Raw genomic sequence first — 20,232 nt, 5'->3', positions numbered from 1 at the left:
CCTGACGTGGAAGGAAAGGCAAGTGAGGTGGAGGATCAGGGAGATGGCGAGGGAGGAGGAAAGGAGAGGGGCCAGAGTATGGGCGGGAGATAACAGAATGACGGTTAACGGGGTATGATGGTTTTGGGATGAGGAAGAAGGGGGGTTGAAGGATAGGACGGGAAGAAAGTGGGGAGGTAACGAGGGAAAGATAGGAGGATCGGGGGAAGGAAAGGAGAGGGTCAAGTAGAGGAGAAGGGGGGACGACCTAGGAGAGGGATGAGAAAAGCAGAGGGCGAGAGGCTGGGGGAGGGGGGAGCGCAGCAGGGAGAGGGAGATGGCAAGGGGGTGAAAATGGCGTTTTGGAACGTGGCAGGGCTGCGGAGAAAGGACGAGGAATTTTGGAGAGGCTTGGAGAGGTGGGATGTCATAGTTTTGATGGAGACGTGGGTAGAGAGAAAGGCGCAGGGGTGGGTGAAGGGTAAGCTGCCGAAGGGGTATGTGTGGAAGTGGCAAGAGGCGAGAAGAAGAAAAAAAAAGGGGAGGGCGACGGGGGGAATGCTGATGGGGGTCAAGAAGGAGTTGGTGGTAGGAGGGGGGAGGAAAGGGGAGAAGAGAGGGAGGGGATCGTAGTAGGTGAGATGAAGTGTGGAAAGACGAGATGGAGGGTGGTGGGGGTGTATGTGAACGGAGACATGGAGGGAAAGCTGGAGGAATTGAAGGAGTGGATGGAAGAAAGAGGTCAGGATACGAGGGTGATAATTGGTGGGGATTTCAATGCAAGGACAGGGGAGAGAGGGGGAGGGGTAGGGCTGGAGGGAGAAGACAGGGAAGAAGGAAGCAGGCGATCGAAGGATAAGAAAATAAATGGGGAAGGGAAGAAGCTGGTAGAGTTTATAGAGGAAAGGGGCTGGATTATCCTGAACGGAGGGATAAAGGGAGACGAGGGAGGGGAGTGGACATACGCGGGGGGAAGAGGAGAGACGGTGATCGACTATGTGATGGTGAGGGAGGAGGATAAAGAAGAAATTAGTAGGATGGAGGTGGGAGACGACGTAGAATCAGATCACCAGCCATTGGTAGTATGGTTGAAGGAAGACGAAAGGGGGTTAAGGAAGAGTAGGGGGAAGAGGAATAGAATTAGTAGGGGGGTATGGAACGAGGAGGGGAGAGAGAGGTTTAAAGAAAGGTTAGGGGAGGTGGAGAGGGGAGGGGGGGAATTGAGGAGGATTTGGAGGCGGTGGGGAGCAAAGTGAGGGAGGCGCTGAGGGAGGTGGAGGAGACGGTGAGAGAGAAGGAAAGAGAGAGAAAGGAGGGGTGGTGGGACGAGGAATGCAGGACTGCGAAGAGAGAGGTCAGAAGAGAGTTGAGAGACTGGAGAAGGAGAGGAGGAGGTGGGGAGGAATATAGGGGTAAGAAGAAAGTGTACAAAGAACTATGTGAGAGGAAGAAGGCAGAGGAAAATAGGAGATGGGAAAGGGTGGTGGAGGAAGCGAAAAGGGAAGGGCAAGTCTGGGAAGTGGTGAGGAGAGAAAGGAGGAGGAGGAAGCAGGTGAGCAAGGATATAGAGATGGCAGAATGGGAGGAGTATTTCAGGGAGTTATTGGGAGGGGTGGAAGGAAGGGTGGTGTTGGGAAGGGGGGGAGGGATCAGGTCGGAAGGGGAAGAAGACATAGGAAGGGAGGAAATAGTGAGAGTGATTGGAAAACTGAAGGATGGGAAGGCGGTGGGAATGGACAGGATACCCAATGAGGTATGGAGGTACGGGGGGGAGAGGGTAATAGACTGGGTATGGGGGACGTGCAATAGGGTGTGGAGGGGGGAGGGGTGGCCGGAGGTGTGGAAAGAAGGGGTAATAGTCCCTATAGTTAAGAGGGGGGAAGGGGAAAGGGTAAATGAGTATAGAGGGGTGACACTAATGCCGACGTTATATAAGATATACGCGGCGGTATTAGCGGGGAGGTTGGAAGTGGAAACAGAAGAGGGGGAGATGCTTCAGAAGGGGCAGGTAGGGTTTAGGAAGGGAAAAGGGACTGTGGACAATATATATGTCCTGAACTTTCTCATAAACAGGCAACTGGGGAAAAAGGATAGGATAGGTTAGTGGCTCTGTTCGTGGACCTGAAGGCGGCATTCGACTCCGTAAACAGGGAAACGGTCATAGGGGCAATGAAGGGGAGAGAAGTGAGGACGGGACTGGTGGAGAGAGTGGAGGAGTTACTAAGGGAAACAAGGTGTAGGGTGAGGGTGGGGGACGAAGAAGGGGGAAGTTTTTGGACAGCGAGGGGGGTGAGGCAGGGTTGTCCACTCAGTCCTATGCTGTTCAACCTAGTGCTGGCGGACCTGGAGGAAGAGATGGGGAAGGTGAGATGGGGAGGGGTAGTATTGGGAGAAGAGAGGATATACTCCTTATCGTACGCGGACGATATCGTCCTGTTGGCGGAGGAGGAAGGAGAAATGAGGAGTATGATAGAGAGGTTAGAGTGCTATATGGACAGGAAGGGGCTGGAGGTGAACGCGGGAAAAACGAAGGTGATGAGATTTAGGAAAGGGGGAGGGAGATGGAAGAGAGTGAGATGGAAATGGAAGGGAAGGGGGCTAGAGGAAGTGAAGGAGTTTGATTATCTGGGATACAGGTTCCAGACGAACGGGGGGCAGGAAGCACATTTAAGAGAAAGGATAAGAAAGGCAGCAAGCGCGATGGGACAGGTATGGGGGATTGGGAAGAGAAGATTTGGTAAAGATTGGGGCAGGAGGGTATGGTTGTTTGATAGGTTGGTATGGACAGTGATGGGTTATGGAGCAGAGGTGTGGGGGTGGAAAGAGAGGGAAGGAATAGAGAGGGTGCACGAGAGATTCTTGAGATGGGTGTTAGGGGTGGAGGGGAGGACGCCGGGTTATTTGGTGAGAGAGGAGCTACAGAGGGAGATGATGAGGAGCAGGGCAGCGAGGATTGCGTGGGGCTTTGAGAAAAGGTTAGAGGAAGGGAGGGGTGGGGACTTGGCAAGGAGGTGCTTGATGGAGATAAGAGGGAGAGCAGAAAAGCAGAGGGTTTGGTCAAAATGGGAAGAGGAGAGAAGAGAGTTCTTTCAGGAAAGAGGAGTGGGGGCGGGAAGAGCGGGAGGTTGGGAGGAGGAGGGGGAAGGGGTGTGGGAGGAAGTCGAGAGGAAGGAGAGAGAGATGCAGGAGAGGGAGAGGTGGGAGAGAATAAGAAGCTCCAGGTACAATAGGTGGTATGGGGAGGTAAAGGGCAAAGGCCTGCCGGAATACCTGAAGAAGGGCTGGGGAGAGAGTAGATGGAGGAGGGTAGCGAGGTTCAGATTAGGGAACGAGATAAGAGAAAGGATGTATTGGGGAGGGGAGGAGGAGAAGGGATGCAGGCTGTGTGGAGGAGGGATAGAATCATGGGAGCATGTGTGGGAGGAATGCAGAAGCTGGAGGGAGAGGGGAGGGGAGAGTTGGCAAGAGGTATTTAGTTGGATTCTGGGGGAGAAGGGAGAGGGAGAGAATTGGATGAGAGAGTTGGAGAGGGAGAGGGGTGGGGCGGGAGGGAGGGAAGAGGGGTCGGACAGGGGATATGGGGAGGGGGGAGAGGAACGAGAGGGAGCGAAGGAGGGGGAGGGATGAGAGGGAGTGTGTAGGGGGCGGAAGTATGGATGTGTGTAAGGGATGAAAGTGGGAATGAATGGGAAGCCTGAGAATGCTGTTATAGAATGTAAAAAGAAAGGAAGGCAAGATGGCACAGTTGGCTTGCGACGGAAGCGGAGGTCCTGGGCGTGTGTGTGTGTGTGGCGGGCGCTTTAGGTTTAAGATAGGTTAAGATAGTCTTAAGGTAGCGTTTAAGCTCAGGTTAAGGGTTGTATCGCATTTGAAAGATTGTAGCCCTAAGGGGATCAATAAATATATATTATTACAAAGAATTTTTCGGCAGTCAATGAGATTTTTCGATAGATGGTACGAGTTCGACAAAAAAAGGGTACGAATTGAGCGAACTGAAAGAGAATCATGAAGAAAGTAGAAAACTGCACTTGCAATCTCCGTCTCGTCCATTTGTTATTATCGACATATAAGGGTCGTGCTTGTTGAAAACCTGCAGCATTTAAACTGTCGAAAATTATCGCCCATCTTAGATTCTTAAAATTATACAGTTTTGGTGCCATATAACTACTGTTTTTTGAAAGTTTGATTATTGAGAGAATGACATTCAAATATCTTTATTTAATAGAATGTTCCACTAGAAAATGAACATTTATTGTAAGACAATAAATTGCCACAGAAACACAATCCTATTTTAAACAAAACGGTAACTGCTACTTTGAGTTTAAGATACCACACAAGATATTAATAATGCATCTATATGCAACGCAGAAACAATGCTGGACAAATTGCTGTGATATACAGGACTAGTGATAATCCAAAACAAAAAGATGATTTTGCTTCAACTGATACGCAAAATAAATATTCTAAAAAAGATGCTATTGCTCCAAGCTACTGTGGTGAGTAAAAGTTCAAAATATTTTGATTGCTAGTTAGGAAGATAAATATTAAATGTTTATATGTTACTTTTATTTATTTATTTATAGATGTTGAGATACCAGTGATTTCTATTGATCAGAATGGAAACTCCTTTTCGACTAATGTACAAGACAAATACTGTGATATACAGATAACTAGTGATAATCCAAAAAAAAAAAAAAATGATGTCGCTTCAACTGACACACAGAATAAAGATTCTGAACAAGATGCTATTGCTCCAAGCTACTGTGGTGAGTATACAATTCCAAAATGTTCTCATTAGTAAAGTTTTACGATGATATATATTACGTGTGCAAATCGACTGTTATTTGTATAAAGAAAGGTATTACAAAAGTTACGTATATCGACAAAAAAATATACCCAGCAATAATTATAGCGAAAAATAGTAAGTTGAAGTATTTTACAAGTTTAGGATTTTTTGAAAATAAGAGTGAAATATCCTTATGTAAAAAATTTGTTTTTCTTCGAAGTTAATATTAAACTGCAAAAAAAATGTTCTAAATAAAAGTTGAATAGTTTCAAGACTTTAAAAAAATGTTTAACTACTGTTAAAAATAATAAAAAAATAGTAATAAAAATACTGTTATAAAGTTCTTTTCAAACCATTCAACTTTTATTTAAAACATGTTTTTCTATCTCTTATAGTTTCGATGATAGTCACCTCAAAAGAAAAAACTCAAATTTTTCAAAAGAGCATTTTATCCCCTTAACGTGCGACTCAGCACTTTGAACGGTTTTCTCCATAAAAACAATGGACTGTTATTCGGAAATTTCCTATTGTCGTGTAACGTTTTCACGCAAACATGAGCTATACGAGGTGTGTTCAAAAAGTATCGCGAATTTTGAATTTTCGCGGGTTACGTATATTCGAATTTCGATCTTTTTGTGGCGTTATGTTGGTACTCATGTCTCTCACTTATGCCGACAAGCTCGGCCATTTTGAATGTTCACTTAATTGTTGACAGCTGCTTTTCTTGCACGTGTTTTGGATCGTCTTCGATTTTTACCTATTCAAAAAATGGATCAAAGAACCTGTATCAAATTTTGTGTGAAAAACGAAATTAAGTGCGCGGATGCATTCCGAATGTTGACTGTGGCATACGGAGAAGCTACCTTGGACCGAAGCAACGTTTATCGGTGGTACAAAATGTTCTCAGAAGGCCGAGAAGATGTGAACGACGAAGAGCGTGCCGGACGCCCGAGCACTTCAACAACAGACGAAAAAATTAATGAAGTGGAGAAAATGGTATTGGCCAATCGTCAAATCACCGTTAGAGAAGTTGCTGAGGACCTAAACATATCGATTGGCTCGTGCCATTCGATTTTTATCAATGATTTGGGCATGAGACGGGTCGCCGCGAAATTCGTACCAAAATTGCTCAATTGCGACCAAAAACAGCATCGCATGAACATTGCTAATGAGATGTTGGACTCTGTCCGCGACGACCCAAATTTGCTCCAGAGGGTCATAACTGGTGACGAATCGTGGGTTTATGGTTATGACGTGGAAACCAAAGCTCAATCATCTCAATGGAAGCTGCCGCACGAACCAAGACCGAAAAAAGCGCGCCAAGTTCGGTCGAATGTGAAAGTTTTGCTGACAGTTTTCTTCGATTGCAGGGGCGTGGTGCATCATGAGTTCTTGCCACAGGGTAGAACGGTCAATAAGGAATATTACCTGCAAGTTATGCGCAATTTGCGCGAAGCAATCCGCCAGAAACGCCCGGATTTGTGGAAGAACAAAAATTGGCTTTTGCACCACGATAACGCCCCTGCTCACACATCGTTGCTTGTGCGCGACTTTTTGGCCAAAAACAACACACTAATGATGCCGCAGCCACCGTATTCCCCAGATCTGGCCCCCTGTGACTTTTTCTTGTTCCCTAAACTGAAGAGGCCCATGAAAGGACGACGTTACGCTACGCTTGACGAGATAAAGACGGCATCGAAGGAGGAGCTGAACAAGATAAAAAAAAATGATTTTTTGAAGTGCTTCGAAGATTGGAAAAACCGTTGGCACAAGTGTATAATATCTCATGGGGATTACTTTGAAGGGGACAAAATAGATATTCATGAATAAATAAATAATTTTTGAAAAAACACAAAATTCGCGATACTTTTTGAACACACCTCGTATATGTATACCACGTGATTAACTTCCGCAACGTCGTGCTTAAATGCATGAGTGAAGGGTGCTCAAAGTATATGGAATTCCTGCAGTGGCAGCACAATTATGAAATCTAATTTAACGCATTGGAAACCTTATTGCAAAGTGTATAAAGCAGGAAGATATCCACTTTCCAATCCGCTACTTTCCTTATTTTCATTACGACCTAAAAACTATATATATATTTGATAAGTATGTATCTTAAAATATTGTCTTTATTCTAATCATTCCAGTTATAAATAAAAGTAAAAAAATGCATGTTCTAAATTCTTAGATAATACATTCAAATAAAAATATATATCCACAAAAGAATACGTTAAATCAATTGAAGAGATTCGTAAATAGCAAGTAACATGTAGAGAAGATATAAAAATTATCAATTATTATTGTTTCTACAATTATTTAATGATGAATAAATTAAACATAATTGAAAATTTTTATTTATCAATTATGTTTAATTTATTCATTATTAAATAATTGTAGAAATAATAGTAATTTATAAATTATATTATAAACTTTCAGTTTTAATATTTTGTAAATTTTTACAACAAATCCTGAAAATTTTTTGACCATTCATTATTCTTATAAAAGCAAAAATATTTGACATGTATTAATTTATTTCTGCATTTACATTTATCCCACGTAAATATTCACAAAACATTAAAAGTTGTTTATAGTATAATTTATAAATTACTATTTCTTTTACTATTCAACTATAAGTAGATGTTGTAGAAGTAAGATAGATAGGTGGCACCGGATGAAATATAGTTAGTGCGTGCGTGAGTGTGAGCACGAGGCACTGAACTGTTTTAGCTTTTGGACGCGCTCTACGTTGACATCACTTATGTATATTTGTTTAATATATTTATAAACTTAATATCAGTCTATATCAGTCTTGTTTATTGTTAAACATATACTAGTATACACTACACAACATGGCGCAGTCGTTAAGTCAATAATAGTACTGATAGCCAGCAAAACAGAGAATAAAATCGTACTCACGACGAAAGGTTAGGAGAGTCGTATGTAAACGCGAACCTCGCAGCTAAGATGGAAACAAAAATTCCAGCACCACTGGAATTCAGTGGAAATATCGCAGAGAACTATAAAAAGTTCAAGCAGAGAGTCGATATTTACATGACAGCAAATGATTTCCATAAAAAGAGTGAAGAGGTTAAGGTTGCAATATTTCTAAATACGATTGGCGAGGAAGGAATTGATATATTCAACAACTTCCAACTTAGTGAAGTGGATCAGAAAAAATATGATCTGGTAGTTAAAAAATTCGATGAGTACTTTCTCCCGAAGAAAAACGTAGTATATGAAAGGTTCTTATTTTACAAAAAAGTTCAAGAATCAAATGAACCAGTAGACAATTTCGTGAAGGAATTGAAGAAACTGGCACGAAATTGTGAGTTTCCAGATGAGCAAGATATGATCCGGGACAGGCTAGTACTAGGTATTGCTGACACAGCAGTACAAGAGAAGCTACTAAGTGTAACAGACCTAAAGTTAGAAAAAGCAATAGAAATAGCCAGAGCCAAGGAGATGTTAAAAGAAAGGATCAGAACTATGCAAAATGAGAAGATAGTTGAGAAAATTGAGAAAAATCAACCGGTGAAAGCTAAAGGAAACAGGAGGATTAATTACAAACCTCAAGAAAAGAAAGAAGATCTTGGAACGGAGAAAGAGTTTCAGTGCAGAAGATGCACTAGGAAGCATGGACCGAGGGAATGCCCAGCATTTGGACGAAGATGCAACAAATGTGGAAAAGTAAATCACTTTGAAGCAGCTTGCAGACTAAAAGGAACACAGGAGATTGAAGATAAAGAAGAGGAGGAGATACTTGCGATCGAATCACTGAATATTGTAAGGAGCAAAATACATCAAATGACTGTATCGGCTTGGTTAGAAAATATAGAGATAGAGAATAAAATTATTAAATTTAAGATAGATACCGGAGCGCAAGTAAACATTCTGCCAGATAAAGTGTTCAATAGTCTTAATAAAAAGAATATTCTAATAGAGAAAACAAATGTTATACTTGAAGCTTATGGAGGGCACAAATTTAAACCGTTGGGTAAAGTTTGGTTAAGTTGTAAATTAAAAAACTGTGTAAAGAAACAAGAATTCATTATTGTTAAAAATGAAAGAGTACCGTTGTTGGGTCTAAAGTCGTGTATAGATTTAGGATTACTAAAGAAAATTGAAACAATTTCAGTATTAGAAAATAAAGAAGAATTCATTAAAAAGAACAAAGATTTATTTTCAGGAATAGGAACTTTTAAAGAAAAATGCAAAATTGTGCTAAAACCGGACTGCTGTCCAGTAGTGAGGCCGCTGAGACGTATACCGTACTCCCTGAGGGATAAATTAAAAGCTACGCTGAATAATCTGGAGCAAAAAGGGATTATCGTTAAAGCGGAAAATGCAGTAGAATGGGCGAGTAACTTAGTTATTGTAGAAAAACCGAACGGTACGTTAAGAATCTGTTTAGATCCAATTGACCTAAATAAAAGTATAAAAAGGGAGCCATGTTTATTACCAACTTTAGGAGAGGTGAGCACCGCATTATCGGGTAATGGCTGGTTTACCGCTTTAGATCTAATAGATGGATTTTATCATGTGGAGTTGGATAAGAATTCAAGTAAACTTTGTACATTTAACTCTCCTTTTGGTAATTACAGATTTAAAAGGTTACCGTTTGGTCTTAGCATTGCTCCAGAATTATTTCAAAAAATAAATATCAAAAATTTTGGTGACATAGAAGGTGTAATTGTTTACATTGATGATGTTTTAGTTTTTGCTAAAACAAAGGAGGAACATGACTTAATTTTAAATAAAGTATTAGATAGAGCAAGAACATTAGGTATTAAATTTAATCCAAACAAAGTACAATACAGAATGAATGAAGTAAATTATCTAGGACATAAATTTTCAAAAGCTGGCATGGAGCCTGATAAAGAAAGAGTAAAAGCTGTATTAGGTTTAAATAGCCCACAAAATAGGAAAGATGTGCAAAGAGTATTGGGAATGTTTAATTATTTTCGTAGTTTTATTTCCAACATGGCTGAAATCTCGGAGCCGATAAGAAATCTACTGAAAAAAGATGTGGTATTTTCGTGGTCGTCATCTCATGAACAAGCATTCAATAAATTAAAAGAATTGTTGGCAAAAGCGCCGGTCTTAGCAAATTTTGACATTAATAAAGAAATTACAATTCAAACAGATGCGTCCAGCAAGGGTTTAGGAGCATGCTTGTTACAATTAGGAAAACCAATATTTTTTGCGTCGAGAAGTTTAACTGAGTCCGAGAAGCATTATGCTCAAATTGAGAAAGAGTTGTTGGCGATAGCGTATGCGGCGCATAAATTTAAGAATTACATCTATGGAAGAAAAGCTACAGTATGGACATATCATAAACCGCTAATTACAATTATGAAAAAGAAATTATCAGACATCATATCTCCTAGATTACAGCGATTAAAATTAAAATTACTTAGATTTGAGTTAGAGACAAAATACTGCCCAGGAAAATACTTGTATGTAGCTGATTTATTATCGAGAGATTACGTTAAGGAACCAGTTAAAGAAGATCCTAGTATGTTAGAGGTTGTACATAATATTCATGCAATTATTAATATTTCGCAGGAAAAGAAAATTAAGTTTCAAGATGAGACAGAAAAGGATGAAGTGCTAAAACAAGTTAAGAGTTACTGTTTAAGTGGTTGGCCAACAGATAAAATAAAAGATAATAAGATAATACTGACATTTAAAAATGTTAAAAGTGATCTTACGGTCATCGAAAATATTATATTATATAATAGTAGAGTAGTTGTACCAGATAGTTTAAAAACAGACATGTTAAAACTTGCACACGAAGGTCACTTTGGGATTAGTAAAACTTTAAAAAGGATGCAGGAAACATTTTATTGGCCAAACATGATAAATGATGTTATTGAATTCGTTAAGAAATGTAGATTGTGTGAAAAATTTCTTCCAGCTAAATCACAGGAGACTATGTTGAAACATAACATCCCAAGGAGACCTTTTGTGAAAGTTGCAGCAGATATTGCACAACATGGCATAGACAATTATTTAGTTATTTTTGACTACTATTCTAAATGGTTAGAGATAATAAAGATAAAAGATAAAATGTATCATAGTAGCATTTAGGAACTGTTTCGCGACACATGGAATACCAGAATACCTAATAGCGGATAATATGCCTTTTAATTCATATAAATTTAAAAAGTTTGCGGAAGATTTCGGTATGCAAATTGTAAACTCAAGCCCACACTATCCTAAAAGTAATGGGCAGGCAGAGAGTGGTGTAAAAATAGCAAAGTCTTTCCTGCGAAAGCAAGTTGATTTAGATACAGCATTACTAAACTACAGAAATACAGAGATAACAGATGTAGGATATTCTCCTGCGCAATTGTTAATGAATCGCAAGTTAAGAACTAAATTACCGATTTCACAAAGATTACTAGATAGTAGTAAAGTTAATAGTAAACAAGCTCATTCTAAGTTACTCAATAAACAAAATAAATTTAAGTCATATTATGATAATAAGGCAAAGTTGCAAACACCATTTAAAATAAATGATAATGTAACATTTAAAAAGGGAGGTACATGGGAACCAGCTACAATTATAGGAATTTGTAAAGAACCTAGATCATATCTAATAAAAAATGACAGTGGCCAAGTGTTAAGAAGGAACAGTAATCATATTAGACTGTCTAATTGTAAGTCGGAGACAAAAACAAGCTATATGTCGGACAGTGAAGAGGAGGATAATCAAGATTGTAACAGTGGCGCAATGAATAATATAGAACCGAATTTAATTAACTGCGATACAGACTCGGTGAAGTAAGCGTTGCTAGTGATGTAAGCGATACTGAGATAACAAATGTAAACTCGGAAAGAAGTGAAGTAAATGTAAGGCCGCGAAGAAATATTAAACAACCTAGTAGATTTAAGGATTTTATTACATTTAAAAAAAAAAAAGCAAAGGAGTACTTATTGTAACGGCTTAAAAAGGGAGGTGTTGTAGAAGTAAGATAGATAGGTGGCGCCGGATGAAATATAGTTAGTGCGTGCGTGAGTGTGAGCACGAGGCACTGAACTGTTTTAGCTTTTGGACGCGCTCTACGTTGACATCACTTATGTATATTTGTTTAATATATTTATAAACTTAATATCAGTCTATATCAGTCTTGTTTATTGTTAAACATATACTAGTATACACTACAATAGACAACAATAGACAAATATAACTGACAACTTTATTTGGATCTTCTCTACATGTTAAGAAGTTTAAAACGTACGACTATTAACCGATAAATGTTTATAATGTTAATATACGAAAAATTATTATTATGTAATTTTAAAGGAATGTAAATTTAATGTTGACTTTATATATGAGAAATTAATGTTTGAAAAATAAATGATTAAAATAATTATATTTGAAGAATATACATAGTCATTTTAATTTCATGATCTCAATTTAAACATACAAGTGCAACATTTTACAAATATTAAATTTTTATGTATTTAATACTAAATGTTGCAATTATATCTTCCTAATTAGCAATCAAAATATTTTGACCGTACACTCACCGTAATAGATTGGAACAATATGGGACAATATGTTTGTCAGAATGTTTGCCTTGCATGTCAGTCGAAGCGACATTATTCTTTTAGTTATAAAAAGCACAGCTCTACTAACATCTAATATACAAAAGTAAAAAAAACATATTATACCAATTTTGTATTTATATTTAAAAATTAAATAGGAGCATAATTATGATATTAAATGTACCAGAAGATAGAGGAAGATTGATTATTATTTTATAATTCTGCAATCTGCTGGAACATCTACCATGTCTTTATCGCAATTTTAAAAAGTTATCATTCTCACTCTTTTCCGTTTCATTAATGAACATCATTATGGTTCCATTATCTGTCATATAAAAAGAAATATATTATGTAACGGCTTGTGCCGTCGCATATGTGTATGCGTATTAATTTGCTGATTGTGACCCGTGCTGTGACGGGAAGCGAAAATGATTGAGACCTTGATGGTTGTTATAGCTGAGTTTTAATCACCTTTACAATGTCGAATAACGTTAATACAAAGAAAAACGGACAGAAAAATAACTGTTAGAATGCACGCACGCATCGACAAGACGGACGAGACAAGAGAGTTACGTTACTAGGCGAAGAAGGATCCTAATGTTAGCAAGCGAGAGTGGGGAGGCGCAGTGCGCAGGACCATTCAAGCCAGAAAGATTTGAGAACGCAAAAACGGCGCGAAGAAAAACTGAAGAGACACGCGTAGCGTGAACAAACCGCCGCCCTTGAAAGTATCAACTTTCAACGTGATAAAGTGTATGAGAACTACAAGTTCAAATGAAATAAAGGATAAGACAAAGGTATAACATAACTTATTTCTAGTGATCTTCGGAGGGAAGTAAACACAGACGCGTTATGGAACGTTTGTAAGTTCCTTTAGCGGTACGTAGAGTTACAGTACGAATTATACCGTCATCACCGGGATGTACAGCTTGTATTCTAGCGAGGGACCATGTTAAGGGCAAAGTAGAGTCTTCTTGAAGAAGGACTATTTGTCCCACGTGTACTGGATTTTCCTTGATCATCCATTTAGTTCGTTGTTGGCAATGATGTAGATATTCTCGTAACCATCTTTTCCAAAAGTGTTGTCTTAACTGCTTGACATGTTGCCAGCGAGAAAGGCGATTTACAGGTAGCCTTTCTAAGGATGGTTCCGGGTAAGAAGTCAGTGGGCTTCCTATCAAAAAATGTCCTGGAGTTAGCGGTGTGAGATCATGAGAATCTGATGATAGTGGAGTCAGCGGACGAGAATTTAAAATGGCTTCAACTTGAACAAGCAATGTTTTTAACTCTTTGTATTTTAAGTTGGTCTCCTTGGTTATACAAAGTAGATGACGCTTGGCAGACTTAACTGCAGCTTCCCATAGTCCACCTTGGTGAGGCGCTCTAGGGGGTGTAAAGTGCCAGTTGATTCCTTTAGCAGATACATAGCCGATAATCTGCTGTTGGTTTTGTTGATCGTTGAACACTGTTGCTAGCTCAGTTAGCTCACGGCAAGCACCTTTGAAGTTTAGGCCGTTGTCAGAATAAATATCTGATGGATGTCCTCTCCGGGAAATAAAGCGCTTTAAAACGTTTAAGAAAGCTGCGGTAGATAGATCTGTTGCTAGCTCAATGTGAACAGCAGTAGTAGCGAAGCATACAAAAATTGCCATGTAGCACTTGAATAATTTTGCTTTTTTTCGAGTTCCTTCCTTAATGTAAAAAGGACCAGCATAGTCAATGCCACATATGAAAAAAGGCCGTTCAGGCACTGTAATTCTATGTTTAGGAAGGTTTCCCATTAATGTAGAAGCCATTTTTGGAGATCTGCGAATGCAGACAATGCAATTGCGTACGATTTGTCGGGTAACATCTCTAGCAGAAACGAGCCAATAATTTTGACGTACAGCAGACAATGTTGCTTGAGGGCCTGCGTGGAAGTGTCTCTGATGTTCGTGAATAACAATGAGACGCGAAAAGGGATGGCGACGGAAGCAGGAAGCAGTATGGAATGCTTAGCGTCATAAGGAAGATGAGAAAATTTGAGTCGACCACCAACTCTTAAAATCCCTATTTCGTCGATGAATGGATTTAGTCGTAAAATAGAGCTATTCTTATTAAGATTTTGCTGTTTTGCAAGTAATTCTAGTTCTTTAGAGAAATACTCTTGTTGAATAAGCCTTGTCAAAACTTGAATAGAATGGGCTATTTCATTAGGTGAGATGCTGTAGACATGAGCTTCAGTGTGTTTGATCCTTTGTTTCAACTTGTTGTAAAATCGAAAAATGTATGATACAACACGAAGAAGCTTCATAAGACTTGAAAATTGTTCAAAAATGTTGAAAACCTTTTCGGTGGTGGCTGTGGCGATGGCAATGGATTTGGCTTCAGGTATGTCCTGGTGGTTTGTTGAATATGGAAATTGAGGCCAATCTTCTTTGTTGAGATTTAACCAGGAGGGTTCTGACCACCAGAGTTGTGACTGAGGTAATGATGCAGGAGAAATGCCTCTGGACAATAGATCAGCTGGGTTGTCTTTACTACTGACGTGGTGCCAGTCTTGAATAGTAGTTAATTGTTGGATTTCACCAACGCGGTTGGCAACAAATGGAGTCCAAGTGCGACTAAAAGACTGTAGCCAAGCTAGTACAATGGTGGAATCAGTCCACAGGTAAACAGATTCAATTTTGCATGTTAGGCTTTTTAAAACCTTATTAGTGAGCTGTGCCAGCAAAAGAGCTGCACATAATTCGAGTCGAGGAATAGATAATCCTTTCAAGGGAGCGACTCTATTTTTTGAGCAAAGAAGATTAACCGAGTGTTGACCATCAATGCCAGTAGCACGCAAATAGATGCACGCTCCATAGGCAAGCTCGCTGGCATCAGAAAAACCATGAAGCTCTAAATTGATGTACTGATCTAATGAGATGACTCGACGTGGTATTGATATGTCTGTTACTGTTGATAGCTCAAATTCGTAGCGCTTCCACTTTGTGTCAATATCGAGAGGTAGTGATTCGTCCCAATCGAGTCTTAAACGCCAAAGTTCTTGAATGATAAGTTTAGCGATGACTGTAGAAGGCCCAAGCAATCCAAGAGGATCAAATATTAAAGCGATTCTTGAGAGTATGCTTCTTTTAGTTGGCGTTTGTAACAGTGATAAAGATGTGGAGTTGGAGAATTTAAAATTATCAGAGCTGCAATTCCAAATAAGGCCCAGTGCTCGTGTCTCAGATTCCTTATCAGTAGACAAGACAAATTCCTTTTGATGTGACAGGGTTTGGTTATCTAGTAGAGCCGAATCGTTGGAAGACCATTTGTGCAACTCAAATAGACCCTCTAGCAGTAATTGAGACGTTTCTGTTTTAATCGCAAGCGTTTCTTGCAAAGTTTCTGCTCCAGAAACCAAGTCGTCGACGTAGAAGTCGTTTAGCACTGTCCTGGAGCCGATTGGAAATTTAACGGAATTGTCTTCAGCTAGCTTTCTTAGAGATCGAATAGCCAAAAAGGCAGCAGATGCAGTACCATACGTAACGGTAAGAAGTTCGTAAGTTCGGATTGGTTTGTTTTGAGAATCACGCCAGAAAATGCGTTGGAGAGGAGTTTGTGCAGGATCTATCAGTACCTGTCTGTACATTTTTATCACATCAGCAGTCAAGGCGTACTTGAAGGAGCGGAATCTAATTAATATCGAGAACAGATCGTCCTGAATTGTAGGGCCGACCATAAGTGCGTCGTTCAATGAAATCCCGGTCAATGTTTTGGCGGAACCATCGAAAACTACTCGCAGCTTGGTTGTAGTGCTTGTTTCCTTGTACACTGCATGATGCGGTAGATAATAGATCTTGTCGATTGATCGTGAACATTGAGTGACCTCACGCATGTGGCCAAGTTGTATGTATTCATTCATGAATTGCTTGTATTCCTCGTACATTTTGGGCGATTTTATAAGGCGTTTCTCTAAATGTTTAAAGCGACGTGTGGCAATTTCTTCAGAATCTCCAAGATTCATTAATTTGTCCTCCTTTACCGGTAATTGGACTATGAAACGCCCATCGTTATTACGTTTCACAGTATGCAAAAAAAGCTGTTCGCAAATTCGTTGTTCTGGGGAACATTCAGGAGAAGATATCGTGTGATCAATTTCCCAAAATCGGCTGAGTGTGCGATTTAAATCCTCCGTGACAGCAAGGCAGCTAACGATTGAAGATGTATAATTTGCAGCGTTGTCTGGTGACGGTCCAGCTACGACCCATCCCAAGAGAGTTTTTTGTAGGGTGGGTTGCTCTCTAGAAGTTGCAATTTGACCTGGACACATTAACCGCCAAAATAGCTCTGAACCTATCAACATGTCGATATCCGCAGGGACGTTAAAATTGGGGTCAGCTAATTTAATATGATTCGGTATTGTTAATTCTCGTTTGGAAAAAAATCTTTGAGGTAATGATTGTATAATTTTTGGCAAGATTATACATTCTAGGTTATGATTAAATTGATTAAAGCGCGATTTGATATGTACATTGATCATCCTTTTGGCTTGAATAGTTCCTTGAGCTATACTGGAAACGGAAGCATCTATCGCTTGTTCTTTGAGATGCAATTTATCAGCAAATTCTTTGGTTACAAAATTCATTTGAGACCCGCTATCTAATAACACGCGGCAGGGAATAATCTCGTTTTTGTGATCGAATGCGTGTACAATAGTTGTTGACAATATAATGCCTAACAAATAATGAGCTAATAAACATTGTATAACAACTGGTTGCATAGGTTTTTCCTTTTCGGCAGGAGTGGATTCATTTGTAACGGGCGCTTTATTATCGCTGGTTGAACTCGACAAGTGCAGCAAAGTATTGTGTTTTTTGCTGCATTTGCGACAAGAACTTGAAGTGCAATCTTTAGCTTGATGCGAATTAGATCTTAAGCAATTGACGCATAAATGAGCCTTTTTTACGATAGACAATCTTTTCTCTACTGGTAATTTAAGAAAGGCTTCACAATAATATAAAGGATGAGTTTCCTTGCATTGTGGACATGACAAGTTAGACGTGGCCAAATTAGTAACAGAAGAGCCCTTTGACTTGTTAGTGGGCTTTGAGTTAACAGATTGATGGATTGATAGCTTGCTGAAGATTGTTTCAAGTGCTTGGCAGCGCTTAGAAAGAAAATCAGTCAAGGTTTTTAAACTTGGTATCTCTTTGTCAGGAATGCTAGTTTCCCAAGACTTGGTTGTGACAGGATCAAGTTTTGAGGTTATGACATGGATGATTAAGTCATCCCACGCATCGGTTGGTCTTTTGATAGCTTTAAGAGCACGTAAATGTTTTAAGATTGTATCTAATAACTCACGTAACTGAATATGATTTTCTTTCGATAGCGCAGGACCGTCGAAAATAGCTCTAATGTGTTTTTGTATTATCCAGCGCTTGTTGTCGAATCGTTCTTTTACCGCAGCTCATGCATCGTTGTAATTGTCTATGGTAGTCTCAATAGATTTTATAACTTCGGCTGCTTTGTCCTTGAGCGAAGAACGCAAGTAGTGGAATTTTTCAATCTCGGTTAAATTTTCGTTGGCATGTATCAATTTCTCGAACGTATCATGATAAGAGTACCAATCATCATAAGCGCCTGAAAATGAAGGAAGTTCAATTTTTGGTAATTTAACGCGCGATTCCCTAGGTGCAGGAGCACGTGCGTCACTTTCATGTGATGATGAGGCTCGAGGATAATGTTGCTCGAAATGTTCAAGAAAAGATTGTCATCGCGAAATTGACGCGAAATATGTAACCTCAAAATTCGCTCTTTGTTGCCCTTGTTGGGAGAGTAGTAAATTTTTGTCTGTATTTAATGGATCTTCATTTTCTAGCATTTCTATTCTCGATTGCACGATCTCGAACTGATCCCATAATTCGGTTAATCGTCTCTTACGTTCTTCGATGTGTCGCGAACCTTGTGTAACATTAAAATTTTCTAACGTGTTCTTGTGACGCGTTAAAGATGCTTTGATTGTATTACGCCTAGTCTTGGCTTGCGATAATGACATTGAATCCATTATTTATCGGATGCGTAAAAAAAAGGAAGATGTAAGTGACTCTTACCTTGCGTTGTAATAATGAAACGATCTTACCAGAAATGAATAACCTCTGAACGTCAGTATGAGAATGCTTGCTGAGAGGACTTGTGAATGATAAAGCTTACTGTGAGCTTATAGATTTTCTTAACTTGGATGATTTTCGGACTCTGTATCCGGCTTCGAAGGACTATGAGATGTTGTAACGGCTTGTGCCGTCGTATATGTGTATGCGTATTAATTTGCTGATTGTGACCCGTGCTGTGACGGGAAGCGAAAATGATTGAGACCTTGATGGTTGTTATAGCTGAGTTTTAATCACCTTTACAATGTCGAATAACGTACATACAAAAAAAAAACGGACAGAAAAATAACTGTTAGAATGCACGCACGCATCGACAAGACGGACGAGACAAGAGAGTTACGTTACTAGGCGAAGAAGGATCCTAATGTTAGCAAGCGAGAGTGGGGGGGCGCAGTGCGCAGGACCATTCAAGCCAGAAAGATTTGAGAACGCAAAAACGGCGCGAAGAAAAACTGAAGAGACACGCGTAGCGTGAACATATTATATATACATATATATATGCTAAAGTGGTATTTATAATGAATATTGGCTACTAGATGAATTAATAAAGCTTACTAAACTAAGTTTCACCAAATTTTGGTATTTACATTAGTTCAATAATTTAGAAAAGAAATTAATGCGAACAATAAATTAACCAAATATTTTCTATTAAATTAAATTGCAGTACTTTATTCTTATATTCTTACTAAACTCCAAACTTGTACTTAATTTAAGTATATAATAAACATATATGTATAATTTACAATTTAATTCATTTTAATTTTTATTAATAATCTATAAATGAACAATCAATAATTAAATAAACTTACCATTCCATATGGAGCGAATAGTTTCTTTTATGATTTTCTTTACTTATTTAATGTTGCATTTAATTTTTATTTACGTAATCAAATCTTTCACAGGATATGTTTGGACTATTTGCAACTGTTGTATTTTAGTTGTTTCAAAATTCTTTTATCTGTAATGGAAAAATACAATTTGCCTAATATATTAAACTTTTTTATATATTTAATGTAATAGTCATAAAGATTTTGTAAAATTATATTAAAATAACAATGCATATAATTTTAATATTAATATAAATAAGTTTTTTAATAAATGTAATTATATTTAAATATAAATTTTTAGTTATAATTTAATAATTTTAATTAACGTAATAACTTTCATTGAAGTCATAATTGATTCGTTAAATTCATGAATCATTGTTGAACTGTTTAATGTAGAAAAAACAGATTGATGAGTATAGTAATGAAAAATTGAAATAATATAAAGTTTAGACAAATTTTCCACGATAGTGCATATTTTTATACATTCTGTAAATTAACATTAGCTGTGTTCCAATATATATATTTCCAGAACTGAAAATCTGTAGTATATATAATGTGAACTATAGATTTTTAGCATTAGCAGTATATATTAGAACATAGCCATTGTTGATAAATATATCACATATTAATAACTTAATATATTAATAATTTAATATCGTATATTAATAATCCTAGACAACACATATTTTTCTAATATCTTTTAGACATGCATATCGACAAAACATCTTTATGGCATCGTTAATCCTTGTAAAAAAATATTTCTGAGCACTACTAGTGTGCAGTAGTATTTTGTGGCTCTATTAATAAAATTTGTATTATTTTCTTTTGCAAATTGCAACAAAGCAATAGCAAACATATAGTTAATATTAAATCATTTTACATGTTTGTGGCTGCCTAAAACTGTTTTGTTCATATTTTTCTGTTTCGAAAAAGAAAAATATACGATAAC

The 20,232-nt window shown here is 38.4% G+C and overlaps 2 protein-coding genes across 2 annotated transcripts; one reads left to right on the top strand and one right to left on the bottom strand.

The window, feature by feature from the left end:
* Positions 1–1,154: 1,154 nt before the first annotated feature.
* On the top strand, positions 1,155–4,677 carry LOC113004505. Its single transcript, XM_026137997.2, has 2 exons — positions 1,155–4,475; positions 4,563–4,677. Exon 1 carries the CDS (start codon positions 2,149–2,151, stop codon positions 3,604–3,606), a length of 1,458 nt encoding a protein of 485 aa, XP_025993782.2. The 5' UTR covers positions 1,155–2,148; the 3' UTR covers positions 3,607–4,475; positions 4,563–4,677.
* An 8,460-nt stretch (positions 4,678–13,137) lies between these two features.
* LOC105205471 lies at positions 13,138–18,353 on the bottom strand. The gene is made up of 4 exons (XM_039448420.1): positions 18,090–18,353; positions 17,914–17,929; positions 14,209–17,605; positions 13,138–14,128 (listed from the first exon to the last, which is right to left on the bottom strand). The coding sequence occupies exons 1-4, from the start codon at positions 18,351–18,353 to the stop codon at positions 13,138–13,140; spliced, it is 4,668 nt and encodes a 1,555-aa protein (XP_039304354.1).
* Between the last annotated feature and the right edge of the window lie 1,879 nt (positions 18,354–20,232).

This window comes from Solenopsis invicta, chromosome 4 (assembly GCF_016802725.1).
Source record: "Solenopsis invicta isolate M01_SB chromosome 4, UNIL_Sinv_3.0, whole genome shotgun sequence".
In the NCBI taxonomy this organism is placed as follows: Eukaryota; Metazoa; Arthropoda; class Insecta; order Hymenoptera; family Formicidae; genus Solenopsis; species Solenopsis invicta.
This window is presented reverse-complemented; position numbering and strand designations above follow the sequence as displayed.